General features: G+C 47.6%; 1 protein-coding gene across 1 annotated transcript in view; it reads right to left on the reverse strand.

Annotated features, from left to right (window-relative positions):
* Nucleotides 1-22,500, reverse strand: part of LOC106591130 (vascular endothelial growth factor receptor 3) — a 220,335-nt gene that overhangs the window by 21,244 nt on the left and 176,591 nt on the right. Inside the window, exons 17-19 of the mRNA XM_082974983.1 lie at nucleotides 15,850-15,956; nucleotides 7,445-7,580; nucleotides 6,755-6,855 (exon numbers count right to left, since the gene is read on the reverse strand). Of these exons, the coding sequence (XP_082831109.1) occupies nucleotides 6,755-6,855; nucleotides 7,445-7,580; nucleotides 15,850-15,956 (344 nt within the window). The remainder of the gene's footprint in view (nucleotides 1-6,754; nucleotides 6,856-7,444; nucleotides 7,581-15,849; nucleotides 15,957-22,500) is intronic.

Here is a 22,500-nt window from a genome sequence, read left to right on the forward strand (position 1 = left end):
AGAGAGACCACATCTCTGTTGGATAGTCTGAACAGGTAGAGAGACCTCCACATCTCTGTGGATAGTCTGAACAGGTAGAGAGACCTCCACATCTCTGTGGATAGTCTGAACAGGTAGAGAGGGGTGCTCCACATCTCTGTGGATAGTCTGAACAGGTAGAGAGACCACATCTCTGTTGGATAGTCTGAACAGGTAGAGAGACCTCCACATCTCTGTGGATAGTCTGAACAGGTAGAGAGACCACATCTCTGTGGATAGTCTGTACAGGTAGAGAGACCTCCACATCTCTGTGGATAGTCTGAACAGGTAGAGAGACCACATCTCTGTTGGATAGTCTGAACAGGTAGAGAGACCTCCACATCTCTGTGGATAGTCTGAACAGGTAGAGAGACCTCCACATCTCTGTGGATAGTCTGAACAGGTAGAGAGACCACATCTCTGTTGGATAGTCTGAACAGGTAGAGAGACCTCCACATCACTGTGGATAGTCTGAACAGGTAGAGAGACCTCTGTGGATAGTCTGAACAGGTAGAGATCTCCACAGGTAGAGAGGGGTGCTCCACATCTCTGTTGGAAGCTGTGTGTTTATTTTACCAGGTAAGTTGACTGAGAACATAATTCTCTTTTACAGCAACGACCTGGGGAATAGTTACAGTGGTGTGTGTGTTTATGTGTGTGTGTGTGTGTGTTTCTGCGTGTGTGTGTGTGTTTCTGCGTGTGTGTGTTTCTGCGTGTGTGTGTTTCTGTGTTTGTGTGTATGTGTGTTTCTGTGTTTGTGTGTGTGTGTGTGTGTGTTTCTGTGTGTGTGTGTATGTGTGTTTCTGTGTTTGTGTGTGTGTGTGTTTCTGTGTGTGTGTGTGTGTGTGTGTGTGTGTGTGTGTGTGTGTGTGTGTGTGTGTGTGTGTGTGTGTGTTTCTGTGTTTGTGTGTGTGTGTGTTTCTGTGTGTGCGTGTTTGTGTGTATGTGTGTTTCTGTGTTTGTGTGTGTGTGTGTTTCTGTGTGTGTGTGTGTGTGTTTCTGCGTGTGTGTGTGTGTTTCTGCGTGTGTGTGTGTGTTTCTGCGTGTGTGTGTGTGTTTCTGTTTGTGTGTGTGTGTGTTTCTGTTTGTGTGTGTGTGTGTTTCTGTTTGTGTGTGTGTGTGTGTGTGTGTTTCTGTGTTTGTGTGTGTGTGTGTTTCTGTGTGTGTGTGTGTGTGTTTCTGTTTGTGTGTGTGTGTGTTTCTGTTTGTGTGTGTGTGTGTGTGTGTTTCTGCGTGTCAGGAGAATGTTCCGGGCCAAGTCTCTGCTGAGCTCCCACAGAGGAGATGACAACATCAAAGCTCCATGGTCACGGAGACGTCACAGAGGGGTCGAGAGGTCAAAGGCATCATTGAGGATGAGACAGATACAGGGTGTGTTCCAAATGGCACCCTATTCCCTATATAGGGCCCATCAAAGTGCACTTCTTTAGACCAGGGCCCATCAAAGCGCACTACTTTAGACCAGGGCCCATTAAAGCGCACTACTTTAGACCAGGGCCCAGCAAAGCGCACTTCTTTAGACCAGGGCCCATCAAAGCGCACTACTTTAGACCAGGGCCCATTAAAGCGCACTACTTTAGACCAGGTCCCATTAAAGCGCACTACTTTAGACCAGGGCCCAGCAAAGCGCACTTCTTTAGACCAGGGCCCATCAAAGCGCACTTCTTTAGACCAGGGCCCATCAAAGCGCACTTCTTTAGACCAGGACCCATCAAAGCGCACTTCTTTAGACCAGGGCCCATCAAAGCGCACTTCTTTAGACCAGGGCCCATCAAAGCGCACTTCTTTAGACCAGGGCCCTATGGGATGTAAATAGAGAAGAGGCTTCACTAACAACACAGTGGGAGGGAGGAGCTTCACTAACAACACAGTGGGAGGGAGGAGCTTCACTAACAACACAGTGGGAGGGAGGAGCTTCACTAACAGAGTGGGAGGGAGGAGCTTCATTAACAACACAGTGGGAGGGAGGAGCTTCACTAACAACACAGTGGGAGGGAGGAGCCTCACTAACAACACAGTGGGAGGGAGGAGCCTCACTAACAACACAGTGAGAGGGAGGAGCTTCACTAACAGAGTGGGAGGGAGGAGCTTCATTAACAACACAGTGGGAGGGAGGAGCCTCACTAACAACACAGTGGGAGGGAGGAGCTTCACTAACAACACAGTGGGAGGGAGGAGTCTCACTAACAACACAGTGGGAGGGAGGAGCTTCACTAACAACACAGTGGGAGGGAGGAGCTTCACTAACAACACAGTGGGAGGGAGGAGCCTCACTAACAACACAGTGGGAGGGAGGAGCTTCACTAACAACACAGTGAGAGGGAGGAGCTTCACTAACAGAGTGGGAGGGAGGAGCTTCATTAACAACACAGTGGGAGGGAGGAGCTTCACTAACAACACAGTGGGAGGGAGGAGCTTCACTAACAACACAGTGGGAGGGAGGAGCTTCATTAACAACACAGTGGGAGGGAGGAGCTTCACTAACAACACAGTGGGAGGGAGGAGCTTCACTAACAACACAGTGGGAGGGAGGAGTCTCACTAACAACACAGTGGGAGGGAGGAGCTTCACTAACAACACAGTGGGAGGGAGGAGCTTCACTAACAACACAGTGGGAGGGAGGAGCCTCACTAACAACACAGTGGGAGGGAGGAGCTTCACTAACAACACAGTGGGAGGGAGGAGCCTCACTAACAACACAGTGGGAGGGAGGAGCTTCACTAACAACACAGTGGGAGGGAGGAGCTTCACTAACAACACAGTGGGAGGGAGGAGCTTCACTAACAACACAGTGGGAGGGAGGAGCTTCACTAACAACACAGTGGGAGGGAGGAGCCTCACTAACAACACAGTGGGAGGGAGGAGCTTCACTAACAACACAGTGGGAGGGAGGAGCCTCACTAACAACACAGTGGGAGGGAGGAGCTTCACTAACAACACAGTGGGAGGGAGGAGCTTCACTAACAACACAGTGGGAGGGAGGAGCCTCACTAACAACACAGTGGGAGGGAGGAGCTTCAGTAGACTGGGCAGTACCTACAGTCCTTAGTGAGAGAGAGAGAGAGAGAGCAGTAGACTGGGCAGTACCTACAGTCCTTAGTGAGAGAGAGCAGTAGACTGGGCAGTACCTACAGTCCTTAGTGAGAGAGAGAGAGCAGTAGACTGGGCAGTACCTACAGTCCTTAGTGAGAGAGAGAGAGAGCAGTAGAGTGGGCAGTACCTACAGTCCTTAGTGAGAGAGAGAGCAGTAGACTGGGCAGTACCTACAGTCCTTAGTGAGAGAGAGAGCAGTAGACTGGGCAGTACCTACAGTCCTTAGTGAGAGAGAGAGCAGTAGACTGGGCAGTACCTACAGTCCTTAGTGAGAGAGAGAGCAGTAGACTGGGCAGTACCTACAGTCCTTAGTGAGAGAGAGAGCAGTAGACTGGGCAGTACCTACAGTCCTTAGTGAGAGAGAGAGCAGTAGACTGGGCAGTACCTACAGTCCTTAGTGAGAGAGAGAGCAGTAGACTGGGCAGTACCTACAGTCCTTAGTGAGAGAGAGCAGTAGACTGGGCGGTACCTACAGTCCTTAGTGAGAGAGAGAGCAGTAGACTGGGCAGTACCTACAGTCCTTAGTGAGAGAGAGAGCAGTAGACTGGGCAGTACCTACAGTCCTTAGTGAGAGAGAGCAGTAGACTGGGCAGTACCTACAGTCCTTAGTGAGAGAGAGAGCAGTAGACTGGGCAGTACCTACAGTCCTTAGTGAGAGAGAGAGCAGTAGACTGGGCAGTACCTACAGTCCTTAGTGAGAGAGAGAGCAGTAGACTGGGCAGTACCTACAGTCCTTAGTGAGAGAGAGAGCAGTAGACTGGGCAGTACCTACAGTCCTTAGTGAGAGAGAGAGCAGTAGACTGGGCAGTACCTACAGTCCTTAGTGAGAGAGAGCAGTAGACTGGGCAGTACCTACAGTCCTTAGTGAGAGAGAGAGAGCAGTAGACTGGGCAGTACCTACAGTCCTTAGTGAGAGAGAGAGCAGTAGACTGGGCAGTACCTACAGTCCTTAGTGAGAGAGAGCAGTAGACTGGGCAGTACCTACAGTCCTTAGTGAGAGAGAGCAGTAGACTGGGCAGTACCTACAGTCCTTAGTGAGAGAGAGAGAGAGCAGTAGAGTGGGCAGTACCTACAGTCCTTAGTGAGAGAGAGCAGTAGACTGGGCAGTACCTACAGTCCTTAGTGAGAGAGAGAGCAGTAGAGTGGGCAGTACCTACAGTCCTTAGTGAGAGAGAGAGCAGTAGACTGGGCAGTACCTACAGTCCTTAGTGAGAGAGAGAGCAGTAGACTGGGCAGTACCTACAGTCCTTAGTGAGAGAGAGAGAGAGCAGTAGACTGGGCAGTACCTACAGTCCTTAGTGAGAGAGAGCAGTAGACTGGGCAGTACCTACAGTCCTTAGTGAGAGAGAGCAGTAGAGTGGGCAGTACCTACAGTCCTTAGTGAGAGAGAGAGCAGTAGACTGGGCAGTACCTACACTCCTTAGTGAGAGAGAGAGAGCAGTAGACTGGGCAGTACCTACAGTCCTTAGTGAGAGAGAGAGCAGTAGACTGGGCAGTACCTACAGTCCTTAGTGAGAGAGAGAGCAGTAGACTGGGCAGTACCTACAGTCCTTAGTGAGAGAGAGAGCAGTAGACTGGGCAGTACCTACAGTCCTTAGTGAGAGAGAGAGCAGTAGACTGGGCAGTACCTACACTCCTTAGTGAGAGAGAGAGCAGTAGACTGGGCAGTACCTACAGTCCTTAGTGAGAGAGAGAGCAGTAGACTGGGCAGTACCTACAGTCCTTAGTGAGAGAGAGAGAGCAGTAGACTGGGCAGTACCTACAGTCCTTAGTGAGAGAGAGCAGTAGACTGGGCAGCACCTACAGTCCTTAGTGAGAGAGAGAGAGCAGTAGACTGGGCAGTACCTACAGTCCTTAGTGAGAGAGAGAGCAGTAGACTGGGCAGTACCTACAGTCCTTAGTGAGAGAGAGAGCAGTAGACTGGGCAGTACCTACAGTCCTTAGTGAGAGAGAGAGCAGTAGACTGGGCAGTACCTACAGTCCTTAGTGAGAGAGAGAGCAGTAGACTGGGCAGTACCTACAGTCCTTACTGAGAGAGAGAGCAGTAGACTGGGCAGTACCTACAGTCCTTAGTGAGAGAGAGAGAGAGAGCAGTAGACTGGGCAGTACCTACAGTCCTTAGTGAGAGAGAGCAGTAGACTGGCAGTACCTACAGTCCTTAGTGAGAGAGAGCAGTAGACTGGGCAGTACCTACAGTCCTTAGTGAGAGAGAGAGCAGTAGACTGGGCAGTACCTACAGTCCTTAGTGAGAGAGAGAGCAGTAGACTGGGCAGTACCTACACTCCTTAGTGAGAGAGAGAGCAGTAGACTGGGCAGTACCTACAGTCCTTAGTGAGAGAGAGAGCAGTAGACTGGGCAGTACCTACAGTCCTTAGTGAGAGAGAGAGAGCAGTAGACTGGGCAGTACCTACAGTCCTTAGTGAGAGGAGAGCAGTAGACTGGGCAGCACCTACAGTCCTTAGTGAGAGAGAGAGAGCAGTAGACTGGGCAGTACCTACAGTCCTTAGTGAGAGAGAGAGCAGTAGACTGGGCAGTACCTACAGTCCTTAGTGAGAGAGAGAGCAGTAGAGTGGGCAGTACCTACAGTCCTTAGTGAGAGAGAGAGCAGTAGACTGGGCAGTACCTACAGTCCTTAGTGAGAGAGAGAGCAGTAGACTGGGCAGTACCTACAGTCCTTACTGAGAGAGAGAGCAGTAGACTGGGCAGTACCTACAGTCCTTAGTGAGAGAGAGAGAGAGAGCAGTAGACTGGGCAGTACCTACAGTCCTTAGTGAGAGAGAGCAGTAGACTGGGCAGTACCTACAGTCCTTAGTGAGAGAGAGCAGTAGACTGGGCAGTACCTACACCTCCTCCCTCCTCCTCCTCCCCATCCTCCTCCTCCTCCCTCCTCCCCCTCCTCCTCCTCCTCCCCCCCTCCTCCTCGTCCTCCTCCTCCTCCTCCTCCCCATCCTCCTCCTCCCCCTCCCCATCCTCCTCCTCCTCCTCCCCATCCTCCTCCTCCTCCTCCCCATCCTCCTCCTCCCCCTCCTCCTCCCCATCCTCCTCCTCCATCCTCCATCCTCCTCCTCCTCCTCCCCATCCTCCTCCATCCATCCTCCTCCTCCCCATCCTCCTCCTCCATCCTCCTCCTCCCCATCCTCCTCCTCCCTCCTCCCCATCCTCCTCCACCTCCTCCCTCCTCCTCCTCCCCATCCTCCTCCTCCTCCCTCCTCCCCCTCCTCCTCCTCCTCCCCCCCCTCCTCGTCCTCCTCCTCCTCCTCTTCCCCATCCTCCTCCTCCCCCTCCTCCTCCCCATCCTCCTCCTCCCCCTCCCCATCCTCCTCCTCCTCCTCCCCATCCTCCTCCTCCCCCTCCTCCTCCCCATCCTCCTCCTCCCCCTCCCCATCCTCCTCCTCCTCCTCCCCATCCTCCTCCTCCTCCCCATCCTCCTCCTCCTCCTCCCTCCTCCTCCCCATCCCCCTCCTCCTCCTTTAGCCCAGAGCCTTATACCACACCATATGTGGTTCTGGGAAACTGGCCAGGTACCGTATGTATTATTATATATTATTCAGCTTGTTCTCTATAATCTGTGTGTGGTTTCTGGGGCGATGGGTTTTTCGGGAGACATTCTGGGGCGATGGGTGTGTGGTTGCTGGGGAGATACCTTTCGCGAGGCCAGGAACTCCATTCCTCTGGCCACCTGGAAACTATAGCAGATGAGATCTTCTATAGTGAGAGGAGATTTAGCGACCACTACCACTAATCCTAAAGTCCCTCCGGACAGCGACATCTGTTAATTTAATGAGGAAAATGTAAATGTATACATTAAAAAGTTAGAATGTAATTCTAATTCCAATGACCACAGGGACAAACAACAGGGTTATCATCCATCACTCTGGAGGGAACCAGATGCTAACCCTCGGGACTGTGTGTGCATCATCATCAGTAGCAGTCTGGGGTCCAGACCCACTCAACAGGAACAGAGGGAACCAGAATGTGATATTCATTAGTTTGATTCTTTCTGCCGACTCTTTCCTTCATTCATTCTTTAGTTTGTTTATTCTTTCACTCGTCCATATGCTCCCTCCCTCCCTCCTCCATTCTCCCTCCCTCCCTCCCTCCCTCCCTCCCTCCCTCCCTCCCTCCCTCCCTCCCTCCCTCCCTCCCTCCCTCCCTCCCTCCCTCCCTCCCTCCCCTCCCTCCTCCATTCTCCCTCCCTCCTTCCCTCTCTCCCTCCTCCATTCTCCCTCACTCCCTCCCTCCCTCCCTCCTCCATTCTCCCTCCCTCCCTCCCTCCCTCCCTCCCTCCCTCCCTCCCTCCCTCCCTCCCTCCCTCCCTCCCTCCCTCCCTTACCTAGTTGTAGTTTGTCCATAGATATCTCCCACTGGGAGGAGTCGTAGGGGAGATATTCAAACTGCTCATCCAGAGGAACCTCCCCGGGGTCCATTATGATGGACAGATAGCCTGTCTTTATATCTGCTGGGTTCACCTGGAGAGAGAGAGACAGACAGAGAGTGAGACAGAGCGAGAGAGGCAGAGAGAGAGACAGAGACAAAGAGTGAGACAGAGACAAAGAGAGTGAGACAGAGAGAGTGAGACAGTGAGAGAGAGAGACAGAGAGAGTGAGAGTGAGAGAGAGTGAGAGAGAGAGACTGAGAGAGTGAGACAGAGAGAGTGAGAGAGAGAGAGAGTGAGAGTGAGAGAGAGTGAGAGAGAGAGACTGAGAGAGTGAGACAGAGAGAGGGAGAGAGAGAGACAGAGAGACTGAGAGAGTGAGAGAGTGAGAGAGAGGCTGGCTGGCTGGCTGGCTCAGTGAAACATGGACATTGATGTTGAGCCAATAAACAATATCAGATATGAACAGTGGCTCAACAAAGACCCAGTTAGGAGAGAGGAAAGCAGAGAGAGGAAAGCAGACTAGTAATAATGTACAAATCCATACTGAGTCAACAGCTTTAGCAAGGTTAATTTAGTCAGAAAGACTCGGGGAAACAGATGGTGCATTGAACCCTGTGTTTCTGTATCTCTAACATCAAAGTCAGGTATCTGTTAGTAGACACGCTGGTATCTGTTAGTAGACACGCTGGTATCTGTTAGTAGACACGCTGGTATCTGTTAGTAGACGCGCTGGTATCTGTTAGTAGACACGCTGGTATCTGTTAGCGGTAGACACGCTGGTATCTGTTAGTAGACACGCTGGTATCTGTTAGTAGACACGCTGGTATCTGTTAGTAGACACGCTGGTATCTGTTAGTAGACACGCTGGTATCTGTTAGTAGACACGCTGGTATCTGTTAGTAGACACGCTGGTATCTGTTAGTAGACACGCTGGTATCTGTTAGTAGACACGCTGGTATCTGTTAGCGTGTAGACACGCTGGTATCTGTTAGTAAACACGCTGGTATCTGTTAGTAGACACGCTGGTATCTGTTAGTAGACACGCTGGTATCTGTTAGAGTGTAGACACGCTGGTATCTGTTAGCGCGTAGACACGCTGGTATCTGTTAGCGTGTAGACACGCTGGTATCTGTTAGCGTGTAGACACGCTGGTATCTGTTAGCGTGTAGACACGCTGGTATCTGTTAGCGCGTAGACACGCTGGTATCTGTTAGCGTGTAGACACGCTGGTATCTGTTAGTAGACACGCTGGTATCTGTTAGCGTGTAGACACGCTGGTATCTGTTAGTAAACACGCTGGTATCTGTTAGCGCGTAGACACGCTGGTATCTGTTAGCGGTAGACACGCTGGTATCTGTTAGCGTGTAGACACGCTGGTATCTGTTAGCGTGTAGACACGCTGGTATCTGTTAGCGTGTAGACACGCTGGTATCTGTTAGTAGACACGCTGGTATCTGTTAGCGTGTAGACACGCTGGTATCTGTTAGCGTGTAGACACGCTGGTATCTGTTAGCGCGTAGACACGCTGGTATCTGTTAGCGTGTAGACACGCTGGTATCTGTTAGCGTGTAGACACGCTGGTATCTGTTAGCGTGTAGACACGCTGGTATCTGTTAGCGTGTAGACACGCTGGTATCTGTTAGCGTGTAGACACGCTGGTATCTGTTAGTAACACGCTGGTATCTGTTAGCGTGTAGACACGCTGGTATCTGTTAGCGTGTAGACACGCTGGTATCTGTTAGCGTGTAGACACGCTGGTATCTGTTAGCGTGTAGACACGCTGGTATCTGTTAGCGTGTAGACACGCTGGTATCTGTTAGCGTGTAGACACGCTGGTATCTGTTAGCGTGTAGACACGCTGGTATCTGTTAGCGTGTAGACACGCTGGTATCTGTTAGTAGACACGCTGGTATCTGTTAGCGTGTAGACACGCTGGTATCTGTTAGCGTGTAGACACGCTGGTATCTGTTAGTAACACGCTGGTATCTGTTAGCGTGTAGACACGCTGGTATCTGTTAGCGTGTAGACACGCTGGTATCTGTTAGCGCGTAGACACGCTGGTATCTGTTAGCGTGTAGACACGCTGGTATCTGTTAGCGTGTAGACACGCTGGTATCTGTTAGCGCGTAGACACGCTGGTATCTGTTAGCGTGTAGACACGCTGGTATCTGTTAGCGTGTAGACACGCTGGTATCTGTTAGCGTGTAGACACGCTGGTATCTGTTAGCGTGTAGACACGCTGGTATCTGTTAGTAGACACGCTGGTATCTGTTAGCGTGTAGACACGCTGGTATCTGTTAGCGTGTAGACACGCTGGTATCTGTTAGCGCGTAGACACGCTGGTATCTGTTAGCGCGTAGACACGCTGGTATCTGTTAGCGTGTAGACACGCTGGTATCTGTTAGCGTGTAGACACGCTGGTATCTGTTAGCGTGTAGACACGCTGGTATCTGTTAGTAGACACGCTGGTATCTGTTAGCGTGTAGACACGCTGGTATCTGTTAGTAACACGCTGGTATCTGTTAGCGTGTAGACACGCTGGTATCTGTTAGCGCGTAGACACGCTGGTATCTGTTAGCGTGTAGACACGCTGGTATCTGTTAGCGTGTAGACACGCTGGTATCTGTTAGCGTGTAGACACGCTGGTATCTGTTAGCGTGTAGACACGCTGGTATCTGTTAGCGTGTAGACACGCTGGTATCTGTTAGTAAACACGCTGGTATCTGTTAGCGTGTAGACACGCTGGTATCTGTTAGCGTGTAGACACGCTGGTATCTGTTAGCGCGTAGACACGCTGGTATCTGTTAGCGCGTAGACACGCTGGTATCTGTTAGCGTGTAGACACGCTGGTATCTGTTAGCGCGTAGACACGCTGGTATCTGTTAGCGCGTAGACACGCTGGTATCTGTTAGCGTGTAGACACGCTGGTATCTGTTAGCGTGTAGACACGCTGGTATCTGTTAGCGTGTAGACACGCTGGTATCTGTTAGTAGACACGCTGGTATCTGTTAGCGTGTAGACACGCTGGTATCTGTTAGCGTGTAGACACGCTGGTATCTGTTAGTAGACACGCTGGTATCTGTTAGTAGACACGCTGGTATCTGTTAGTAGACACGCTGGTATCTGTTAGTAGACACGCTGGTATCTGTTAGTAGACACGCTGGTATCTGTTAGCGTGTAGACACGCTGGTATCTGTTAGTAGACACGCTGGTATCTGTTAGTAGACACGCTGGTATCTGTTAGTAGACACGCTGGTATCTGTTAGTAGACACGCTGGTATCTGTTAGTAGACACGCTGGTATCTGTTAGCGTGTAGACACGCTGGTATCTGTTAGTAGACACGCTGGTATCTGTTAGTAGACACGCTGGTATCTGTTAGTAGACACGCTGGTATCTGTTAGTAGACACGCTGGTATCTGTTAGTAGACACGCTGGTATCTGTTAGTAGACACGCTGGTATCTGTTAGTAGACACGCTGGTATCTGTTAGCGTGTAGACACGCTGGTATCTGTTAGTAGACACGCTGGTATCTGTTAGTAGACACGCTGGTATCTGTTAGCGGTAGACACGCTGGTATCTGTTAGTAGACACGCTGGTATCTGTTAGCGCGTAGACACGCTGGTATCTGTTAGCGTGTAGACACGCTGGTATCTGTTAGCGTGTAGACACGCTGGTATCTGTTAGCGTGTAGACACGCTGGTATCTGTTAGCGTGTAGACACGCTGGTATCTGTTAGCGTGTAGACACGCTGGTATCTGTTAGCGTGTAGACACGCTGGTATCTGTTAGCGTGTAGACACGCTGGTATCTGTTAGCGTGTAGACACGCTGGTATCTGTTAGCGTGTAGACACGCTGGTATCTGTTAGCGTGTAGACACGCTGGTATCTGTTAGCGTAGACACGCTGGTATCTGTTAGCGTGTAGACACGCTGGTATCTGTTAGCGTGTAGACACGCTGGTATCTGTTAGCGTGTAGACACGCTGGTATCTGTTAGCGTGTAGACACGCTGGTATCTGTTAGCGTGTAGACACGCTGGTATCTGTTAGCGTGTAGACACGCTGGTATCTGTTAGCGTGTAGACACGCTGGTATCTGTTAGTAGACACGCTGGTATCTGTTAGCGTGTAGACACGCTGGTATCTGTTAGCGTGTAGACACGCTGGTATCTGTTAGCGTGTAGACACGCTGGTATCTGTTAGTAGACACGCTGGTATCTGTTAGCGTGTAGACACGCTGGTATCTGTTAGCGTGTAGACACGCTGGTATCTGTTAGCGTGTAGACACGCTGGTATCTGTTAGCGGTAGACACGCTGGTATCTGTTAGCGTGTAGACACGCTGGTATCTGTTAGCGCGTAGACACGCTGGTATCTGTTAGCGTGTAGACACGCTGGTATCTGTTAGCGTGTAGACACGCTGGTATCTGTTAGCGTGTAGACACGCTGGTATCTGTTAGCGGTAGACACGCTGGTATCTGTTAGTAGACACGCTGGTATCTGTTAGCGTGTAGACACGCTGGTATCTGTTAGCGTGTAGACACGCTGGTATCTGTTAGTAGACACGCTGGTATCTGTTAGTAGACACGCTGGTATCTGTTAGTAGACACGCTGGTATCTGTTAGTAGACACGCTGGTATCTGTTAGTAGACACGCTGGTATCTGTTAGCTAGACACGCTGGTATCTGTTAGTAGACACGCTGGTATCTGTTAGTAGACACGCTGGTATCTGTTAGTAGACACGCTGGTATCTGTTAGTAGACACGCTGGTATCTGTTAGTAGACACGCTGGTATCTGTTAGTAGACACGCTGGTATCTGTTAGTAGACACGCTGGTATCTGTTAGTAGACACGCTGGTATCTGTTAGCGCGTAGACACGCTGGTATCTGTTAGTAGACACGCTGGTATCTGTTAGCGGTAGACACGCTGGTATCTGTTAGTAGACACGCTGGTATCTGTTAGTAGACACGCTGGTATCTGTTAGTAGACACGCTGGTATCTGTTAGTAGACACGCTGGTATCTGTTAGCGGTAGACACGCTGGTATCTGTTAGTAGACACGCTGGTATCTGTTAGTAGACACGCTGGTATCTGTTAGTAGACACGCTGGTATCTGTTAGCGTGTAGACACGCTGGTATCTGTTAGCGGTAGACACGCTGGTATCTGTTAGTAGACACGCTGGTATCTGTTAGCGTGTAGACACGCTGGTATCTGTTAGCGTGTAGACACGCTGGTATCTGTTAGCGTGTAGACACGCTGGTATCTGTTAGTAGACACGCTGGTATCTGTTAGCGTGTAGACACGCTGGTATCTGTTAGCGGTAGACACGCTGGTATCTGTTAGCGTGTAGACACGCTGGTATCTGTTAGCGTGTAGACACGCTGGTATCTGTTAGCGCGTAGACACGCTGGTATCTGTTAGCGTGTAGACACGCTGGTATCTGTTAGCGTGTAGACACGCTGGTATCTGTTAGCGTGTAGACACGCTGGTATCTGTTAGCGTGTAGACACGCTGGTATCTGTTAGCGTGTAGACACGCTGGTATCTGTTAGTAGACACGCTGGTATCTGTTAGCGTGTAGACACGCTGGTATCTGTTAGCGTGTAGACACGCTGGTATCTGTTAGCGTGTAGACACGCTGGTATCTGTTAGTAGACACGCTGGTATCTGTTAGCGTGTAGACACGCTGGTATCTGTTAGCGTGTAGACACGCTGGTATCTGTTAGCGTGTAGACACGCTGGTATCTGTTAGCGTGTAGACACGCTGGTATCTGTTAGCGTGTAGACACGCTGGTATCTGTTAGCGTGTAGACACGCTGGTATCTGTTAGCGTGTAGACACGCTGGTATCTGTTAGCGTGTAGACACGCTGGTATCTGTTAGCGTGTAGACACGCTGGTATCTGTTAGCGTGTAGACACGCTGGTATCTGTTAGCGTGTAGACACGCTGGTATCTGTTAGCGTGTAGACACGCTGGTATCTGTTAGCGTGTAGACACGCTGGTATCTGTTAGTAGACACGCTGGTATCTGTTAGCGGTAGACACGCTGGTATCTGTTAGCGTGTAGACACGCTGGTATCTGTTAGCGTGTAGACACGCTGGTATCTGTTAGCGTGTAGACACGCTGGTATCTGTTAGTAGACACGCTGGTATCTGTTAGTAGACACGCTGGTATCTGTTAGTAGACACGCTGGTATCTGTTAGTAGACACGCTGGTATCTGTTAGTAGACACGCTGGTATCTGTTAGTAGACACGCTGGTATCTGTTAGTAGACACGCTGGTATCTGTTAGTAGACACGCTGGTATCTGTTAGTAGACACGCTGGTATCTGTTAGTAGACACGCTGGTATCTGTTAGTAGACACGCTGGTATCTGTTAGTAGACACGCTGGTATCTGTTAGCGTGTAGACACGCTGGTATCTGTTAGTAGACACGCTGGTATCTGTTAGCGCGTAGACACGCTGGTATCTGTTAGTAGACACGCTGGTATCTGTTAGTAGACACGCTGGTATCTGTTAGTAGACACGCTGGTATCTGTTAGTAGACACGCTGGTATCTGTTAGTAGACACGCTGGTATCTGTTAGCGGTAGACACGCTGGTATCTGTTAGTAGACACGCTGGTATCTGTTAGTAGACACGCTGGTATCTGTTAGCTAGACACGCTGGTATCTGTTAGTAGACACGCTGGTATCTGTTAGTAGACACGCTGGTATCTGTTAGCGCGTAGACACGCTGGTATCTGTTAGCGCGTAGACACGCTGGTATCTGTTAGCTTAGACACGCTGGTATCTGTTAGTAGACACGCTGGTATCTGTTAGTAGACACGCTGGTATCTGTTAGTAGACACGCTGGTATCTGTTAGTAGACACGCTGGTATCTGTTAGTAGACACGCTGGTATCTGTTAGCGCGTAGACACGCTGGTATCTGTTAGTAGACACGCTGGTATCTGTTAGTAGACACGCTGGTATCTGTTAGTAGACACGCTGGTATCTGTTAGTAGACACGCTGGTATCTGTTAGCGTGTAGACACGCTGGTATCTGTTAGTAGACACGCTGGTATCTGTTAGTAGACACGCTGGTATCTGTTAGCGCGTAGACACGCTGGTATCTGTTAGTAGACACGCTGGTATCTGTTAGTAGACACGCTGGTATCTGTTAGTAGACACGCTGGTATCTGTTAGTAGACACGCTGGTATCTGTTAGTAGACACGCTGGTATCTGTTAGTAGACACGCTGGTATCTGTTAGTAGACACGCTGGTATCTGTTAGCGCGTAGACACGCTGGTATCTGTTAGCGCGTAGACACGCTGGTATCTGTTAGTAGACACGCTGGTATCTGTTAGTAGACACGCTGGTATCTGTTAGTAGACGCGCTGGTATCTGTTAGTAGACGCGCTGGTATCTGTTAGTAGACACGCTGGTATCTGTTAGTAGACACGCTGGTATCTGTTAGTAGACACGCTGGTATCTGTTAGTAGACACGCTGGTATCTGTTAGTAGACACGCTGGTGTCTGTTAGCGCGTAGACACGCTGGTATCTGTTAGTAGACACCTGTATCTGTTAGTAGACACGCTGGTATCTGTTAGTAGACACGCTGGTATCTGTTAGTAGACACGCTGGTATCTGTTAGTAGACACGCTGGTATCTGTTAGTAGACACGCTGGTATCTGTTAGTAGACACGCTGGTATCTGTTAGCGTAGACACGCTGGTATCTGTTAGTAGACACGCTGGTATCTGTTAGTAGACACGCTGGTATCTGTTAGTGCGTAGACACGCTGGTATCTGTTAGCGCGTAGACGCGCTGGTATCTGTTAGTAGACGCGCTGGTATCTGTTAGTAGACGCGCTGGTATCTGTTAGTAGACACGCTGGTATCTGTTAGTAGACACGCTGGTATCTGTTAGTAGACACGCTGGTATCTGTTAGTAGACACGCTGGTATCTGTTAGTAGACACGCTGGTATCTGTTAGTGCGTAGACACGCTGGTATCTGTTAGTAGACACGCTGGTATCTGTTAGCGCGTAGACACGCTGGTATCTGTTAGTAGACACGCTGGTATCTGTTAGCGCTTAGACACGCTGATTTTCATTTTTCATTTAGAGACTTGCGGTATTTGAACTTGCGGTATTTGAACCCTGACTCAGTTCCCCCGTGTGTCTAAAGAGCTGAGGGAGATGGTAGAGAGGTGAGGTCAGAGTTCACACTGTCACAGTCACTCTGATTGGAAGAGATACATTATGTCTTAGAACAGAGAGACATGCACAGGGAGATCACAGGGTGTGTGTGTGTGTGTGTGTGTGTGTGTGTGTGTGTGTGTGTGTGTGTGTGTGTGTGTGTGTGTGTGTGTGTGTGTGTGTTCTGACCCGTTTGACGTTGCAGAAGATGAGGATGAGTAGAGCCCAGAAGAACACAGCGATGACACCCGTCCCGATCAGAATCATGATCTCCAAGTTAGCCCTGTCACTGGAACCTGGGATAAACAACCACAACAACATTAGCCCTGTCACTGGAACCTGGGATAAACAACAACAACAACATTAGCCCTGTCACTGGAACCTGGGATAAACAACAACATTAGCCCTGTCACTGGAACCTGGGATAAACAACAACATTAGCCCTGTCACTGGAACCTGGGATAAACAACAACAACATTAGCCCCGTCACTGGAACCTGGGATAAACAACAACAACATTAGCCCTGTCACTGGAACCTGGGATAAACAACAACAACATCAGCCCTGTCACTGGAACCTGGGATAAACAACAACAACATTAGCCCTGTCACTGGAACCTGGGATAAACAACAACAACATTAGCCCTGTCACTGGAACCTGGGATAAACAACAACAACATCAGCCCTGTCACTGGAACCTGGGATAAACAACAACAACATTAGCCCTGTCACTGGAACCTGGGATAAACAACAACAACAACATTAGCCCTGTCACTGGAACCTGGGATAAACAACAACAACAACATTAGCCCTGTCACTGGAACCTGGGATAAACAACAACAACATTAGCCCTGTCACTGGAACCTGGGATAAACAACAACAACATCAGCCCTGTCACTGGAACCTGGGATAAACAACAACAACATCAGCCCTGTCACTGGAACCTGGGATAAACAACAACATTAGCCCTGTCACTGGAACCTGGGATAAACAACAACAACATTAGCCCCGTCACTGGAACCTGGGATAAACAACAACAACATTAGCCCTGTCACTGGAACCTGGGATAAACAACAACAACATCAGCCCTGTCACTGGAACCTGGGATAAACAACAACAACATTAGCCCTGTCACTGGAACCTGGGATAAACAACAACAACATTAGCCCTGTCACTGGAACCTGGGATAAACAACAACAACATCAGCCCTGTCACTGGAACCTGGGATAAACAACAACAACATTAGCCCTGTCACTGGAACCTGGGATAAACAACAACAACAACATTAGCCCTGTCACTGGAACCTGGGATAAACAACAACAACAACATTAGCCCTGTCACTGGAACCTGGGATAAACAACAACAACATTAGCCCTGTCACTGGAACCTGGGATAAACAACAACAACATTAGCCCTGTCACTGGAACCTGGGATAAACAACAACAACATTAGCCCCGTCACTGGAACCTGGGATAAACAACAACAACAACATTAGCCCTGTCACTGGAACCTGGGATAAACAACAACAACATTAGCCCTGTCACTGGAACCTGGGATAAACAACAACAACATCAGCCCTGTCACTGGAACCTGGGATAAACAACAACAACAACATCAGCCCTGTCACTGGAACCTGGGATAAACAACAACAACAACATTAGCCCTGTCACTGGAACCTGGGATAAACAACAACAACATCAGCCCTGTCACTGGAACCTGGGATAAACAACAACAACAACATCAGCCCTGTCACTGGAACCTGGGATAAACAACAACAACAACATTAGCCCTGTCACTGGAACCTGGGATAAACAACAACAACATTAGCCCTGTCACTGGAACCTGGGATAAACAACAACAACATCAGCCCTGTCACTGGAACCTGGGATAAACAACAACAACAACATTAGTCCCGTCACTGGAACCTGGGATAAACAACAACAACAACATTAGCCCTGTCACTGGAACCTGGGATAAACAACAACAACAACATTAGCCCTGTCACTGGAACCTGGGATAAACAACAACAACATTAGCCCTGTCACTGGAACCTGGGATAAACAACAACAACAACATCAGCCCTGTCACTGGAACCTGGGATAAACAACAACAACAACATTAGCCCTGTCACTGGAACCTGGGATAAACAACAACAACATTAGCCCTGTCACTGGAACCTGGGATAAACAACAACAGACTGTCTGCTAAAGCCTTGATTCAATCCCAAAACGTGTTACAGTGCGCGTGACATTTAAAGGGAAATTCCAGGTGAGCCGACATCAGGAGCGTTTACCATTACAAGCGTTTCGCTACAACTGCAAAAACATCTCTTTAATACGTGCATTTGACCAATACATTTTGATTTGGTTTGAATACCATCTCCGCAAACATAAACGTGGTAGCATTACATTTAAAAGGTTATCGACAGAGATTTCAAATACATTTGAAATGCCCAGAAGTTCCCAGAGGCATGCTATAATCCCACTATCAGTCAGTAATGCAATGAGGTTTAAAGACACAAACACCAGCAACCAGCTAAATATCACTTTAGTTATTCAATCATTTATCACCAGCTAGCCATATTAAACAATAACCTGAATCATTTATCACCAGCTAGCCATATTAAACAATAACCTGAATCATTTATCACCAGCTAGCCATTTTAAACAATAACCTGAATCATTTATCACCAGCTAGCCATATTGAACAATAACCTGAATCATTTATCACCAGCTAGCCATATTAAACAATAACCTGAATCATTTATCACCAGCTAGCCATATTAAACAATAACCTGAATCATTAATCACTAGCTAGCCCACTGGATAATAACCTGAATCATTAATCACCAGCTAGCCCACTGAATAATAACCTGAATCATTAATCACCAGCTAGCCATATTAAACAATAACCTGAATCATTAATCACCAGCTAGCCCACTGAATAATAACCTGAATCATGAATAACCAGCTAGCCCACTGGATAATAACCTGAATAATTAATCACCAGCTAGCCCACTGAATAATAACCTGAATCATTAATCACCAGCTAGCCCACTGGATAATAACCTGAATCATTAATCACCAGCTAGCCCGCTGAACAATAACATAATAACCTGAATCATTAATCACCAGCTAGCCCACTGAATAATAACCTGAATCATTAATCACCAGCTAGTCCACTGAATAATAACCTGAATCATTTATTACCAGCTAGCCATATTGAACAATAACCTGAATCATTAATCACCAGCTAGCCCACTGAATAATAACCTGAATCATTAATCACCAGCTAGCCCACTGGATAATAACCTGAATCATTAATCACCAGCTAGCCCACTGAATAATAACCTGAATCATTAATCACCAGCTAGCCCACTGAATAATAACCTGAATCATTAATCACCAGCTAGCCCACTGAATAATAACCTGAATCATTAATCACCAGCTAGCCCACTGAATAATAACCTGAATCATTAATCACCAGCTAGCCCACTGAATAATAACCTAAATCATTAATCACCAGCTAGCCCACTGAATAATAACCTGAATCATTAATCACCAGCTAGCCCACTGAATAATAACCTGAATCATTAATCACCAGCTAGCCCACTGGATAATAACCTGAATCATGAATCACCAGCTAGCCCATTGAATAATAACCTGAATCATTAATCACCAGCTAGACCACTGAATAATAACCTGAATCATGAATCACCAGCTAGCCCACTGGATAATAACCTGAATCATTAATCACCAGCTAGCCCACTGAATAATAACCTGAATCATGAATCACCAGCTAGCCCACTGAATAATAACCTGAATCATTCATCACCAGCTAGCCCACTGGATAATAACCTGAATCATTCATCACCAGCTAGCCCACTGAATAATAACCTGAGTCATTAATCACCAGCTAGCCCACTGAATAATAACCTGAATCATTAATCACCAGCTAGCCCACTGAATAATAACCTGAATCATTCATCACCAGCTAGCCCACTGAATAATAACCTGAATCATTAATCACCAGCTAGCCCACTGAATAATAACCTGAGTCATTAATCACCAGCTAGCCCACTGAATAATAACCTGAATCATTAATCACCAGCTAGACCACTGAATAATAACCTGAGTCATTAATCACCAGCTAGCCCACTGAATAATAACCTGAGTCATTAATCACCAGCTAGCCCACTGAATAATAACCTGAATCATTAATCACCAGCTAGCCCACTGAATAATAACCTGAATCATTCATCACCAGCTAGCCCACTGAATAATAACCTGAATCATTAATCACCAGCTAGCCCACTGAATAATAACCTGAGTCATTAATCACCAGCTAGCCCACTGAATAATAACCTGAATCATTAATCACCAGCTAGCCCACTGAATAATAACCTGAGTCATTAATCACCAGCTAGCCCACTGGATAATAACCTGAGTCATTAATCACCAGCTAGCCCACTGGATAATAACCTGAATCATTAATCACCAGCTAGCCCACTGAATAATAACCTGAATCATTCATCACCAGCTAGCCCATTGAATAATAACCTGAATCATTAATCACCAGCTAGCCCACTGAATAATAACCTGAATCATTCATCACCAGCTAGCCCACTGAATAATAACCTGAATCATTAATCACCAGCTAGCCCACTGAATAATAACCTGAGTCATTAATCACCAGCTAGCCCACTGAATAATAACCTGAGTCATTAATCACCAGCTAGCCCACTGAATAATAACCTGAGTCATTAATCACCAGCTAGCCCACTGAATAATAACCTGAGTCATTAATCACCAGCTAGCCCACTGAATAATAACCTGAATCATTAATCACCAGCTAGCCCACTGAATAATAACCTGAATCATTCATCACCAGCTAGCCCACTGAATAATAACCTGAATCATTAATCACCAGCTAGCCCACTGAATAATAACCTGAGTCATTAATCACCAGCTAGCCCACTGAATAATAACCTGAATCATTAATCACCAGCTAGCCCACTGAATAATAACCTGAGTCATTAATCACCAGCTAGCCCACTGGATAATAACCTGAATCATTAATCACCAGCTAGCCCACTGAATAATAACCTGAATCATTCATCACCAGCTAGCCCATTGAATAATAACCTGAATCATTCATCACCAGCTAGCCCACTGAATAATAACCTGAATCATTCATCACCAGCTAGCCCACTGAATAATACCCTGAGTCATTAATCACCAGCTAGCCCACTGGATAATAACGTGAATCATTTATCACCAGCTAGCCCACTGAATAATAACCTGAATCTTTCATCACCAGCTAGCCCACTGAATAATAACCTGAATCATTCATCACCAGCTAGCCCACTGAATAATAACCTGAATCATTCATCACCAGCTAGCCCACTGAATAATAACCTGAGTCATTAATCACCAGCTAGCCCACTGGATAATAACGTGAATCATTAATCACCAGCTAGCCCACTGAATAATAACCTGAATCATTAATCACCAGCTAGCCCACTGGATAATAACGTGAATCATTAATCACCAGCTAGCCCACTGAATAATAACCTGAATCATTAATCACCAGCTAGCCCACTGAATAATAACCTGAATCATTAATCACCAGCTAGCCCACTGAATAATAACCTGAATCATTAATCACCAGCTAGCCCACTGAATAATAACCTGAATCATTAATCACCAGCTAGCCCACTGAATAATAACCTGAATCATTCATCACCAGCTAGCCCATTGAATAATAACCTGAATCATTCATCACCAGCTAGCCCACTGAATAATAACCTGAATCATTCATCACCAGCTAGCCCACTGAATAATAACCTGAGTCATTAATCACCAGCTAGCCCACTGGATAATAACGTGAATCATTTATCACCAGCTAGCCCACTGAATAATAACCTGAATCTTTCATCACCAGCTAGCCCACTGAATAATAACCTGAATCATTCATCACCAGCTAGCCCACTGAATAATAACCTGAATCATTCATCACCAGCTAGCCCACTGAATAATAACCTGAGTCATTAATCACCAGCTAGCCCACTGGATAATAACGTGAATCATTAATCACCAGCTAGCCCACTGAATAATAACCTGAATCATTAATCACCAGCTAGCCCACTGGATAATAACGTGAATCATTAATCAGCAGCTAGCCCACTGAATAATAACCTGAATCATTAATCACCAGCTAGCCCACTGAATAATAACCTGAATCATTAATCACCAGCTAGCCCACTGAATAATAACCTGAATCATTAATCACCAGCTAGCCCACTGAATAATAACCTGAATCATTAATCACCAGCTAGCCCACTGAATAATAACCTGAATCATTAATCACCAGCTAGCCCACTGAATAATAACCTGAGTCATTAATCACCAGCTAGCCCACTGAATAATAACCTGAGTCATTAATCACCAGCTAGCCCACTGAATAATAACCTGAATCATTAATCACCAGCTAGCCCACTGAATAATAACCTGAATCATTCATCACCAGCTAGCCCACTGGATAATAACCTGAATCATTAATCACCAGCTAGCCCCACTGAATAATAACCTGAGTCATCAATCACCAGCTAGCCCACTGGATAATAACCTGAATCATTAATCACCAGCTAGCCCACTGAATAATAACCTGAATCATTAATCCACCAGCTAGCCCACTGGATAATAACCTGAATCATTAATCACCAGCTAGCCCACTGGATAATAACCTGAATCATTAATCACCAGCTAGCCCACTGGATAATAACCTGAATCATTAATCACCAGCTAGCCCACTGGATAATAACCTGAATCATTAATCACCAG

Source organism: Salmo salar, chromosome 05 (assembly GCF_965601325.2).
Source record: "Salmo salar chromosome 05, fSalSal1, whole genome shotgun sequence".
In the NCBI taxonomy this organism is placed as follows: domain Eukaryota; kingdom Metazoa; phylum Chordata; class Actinopteri; order Salmoniformes; family Salmonidae; genus Salmo; species Salmo salar.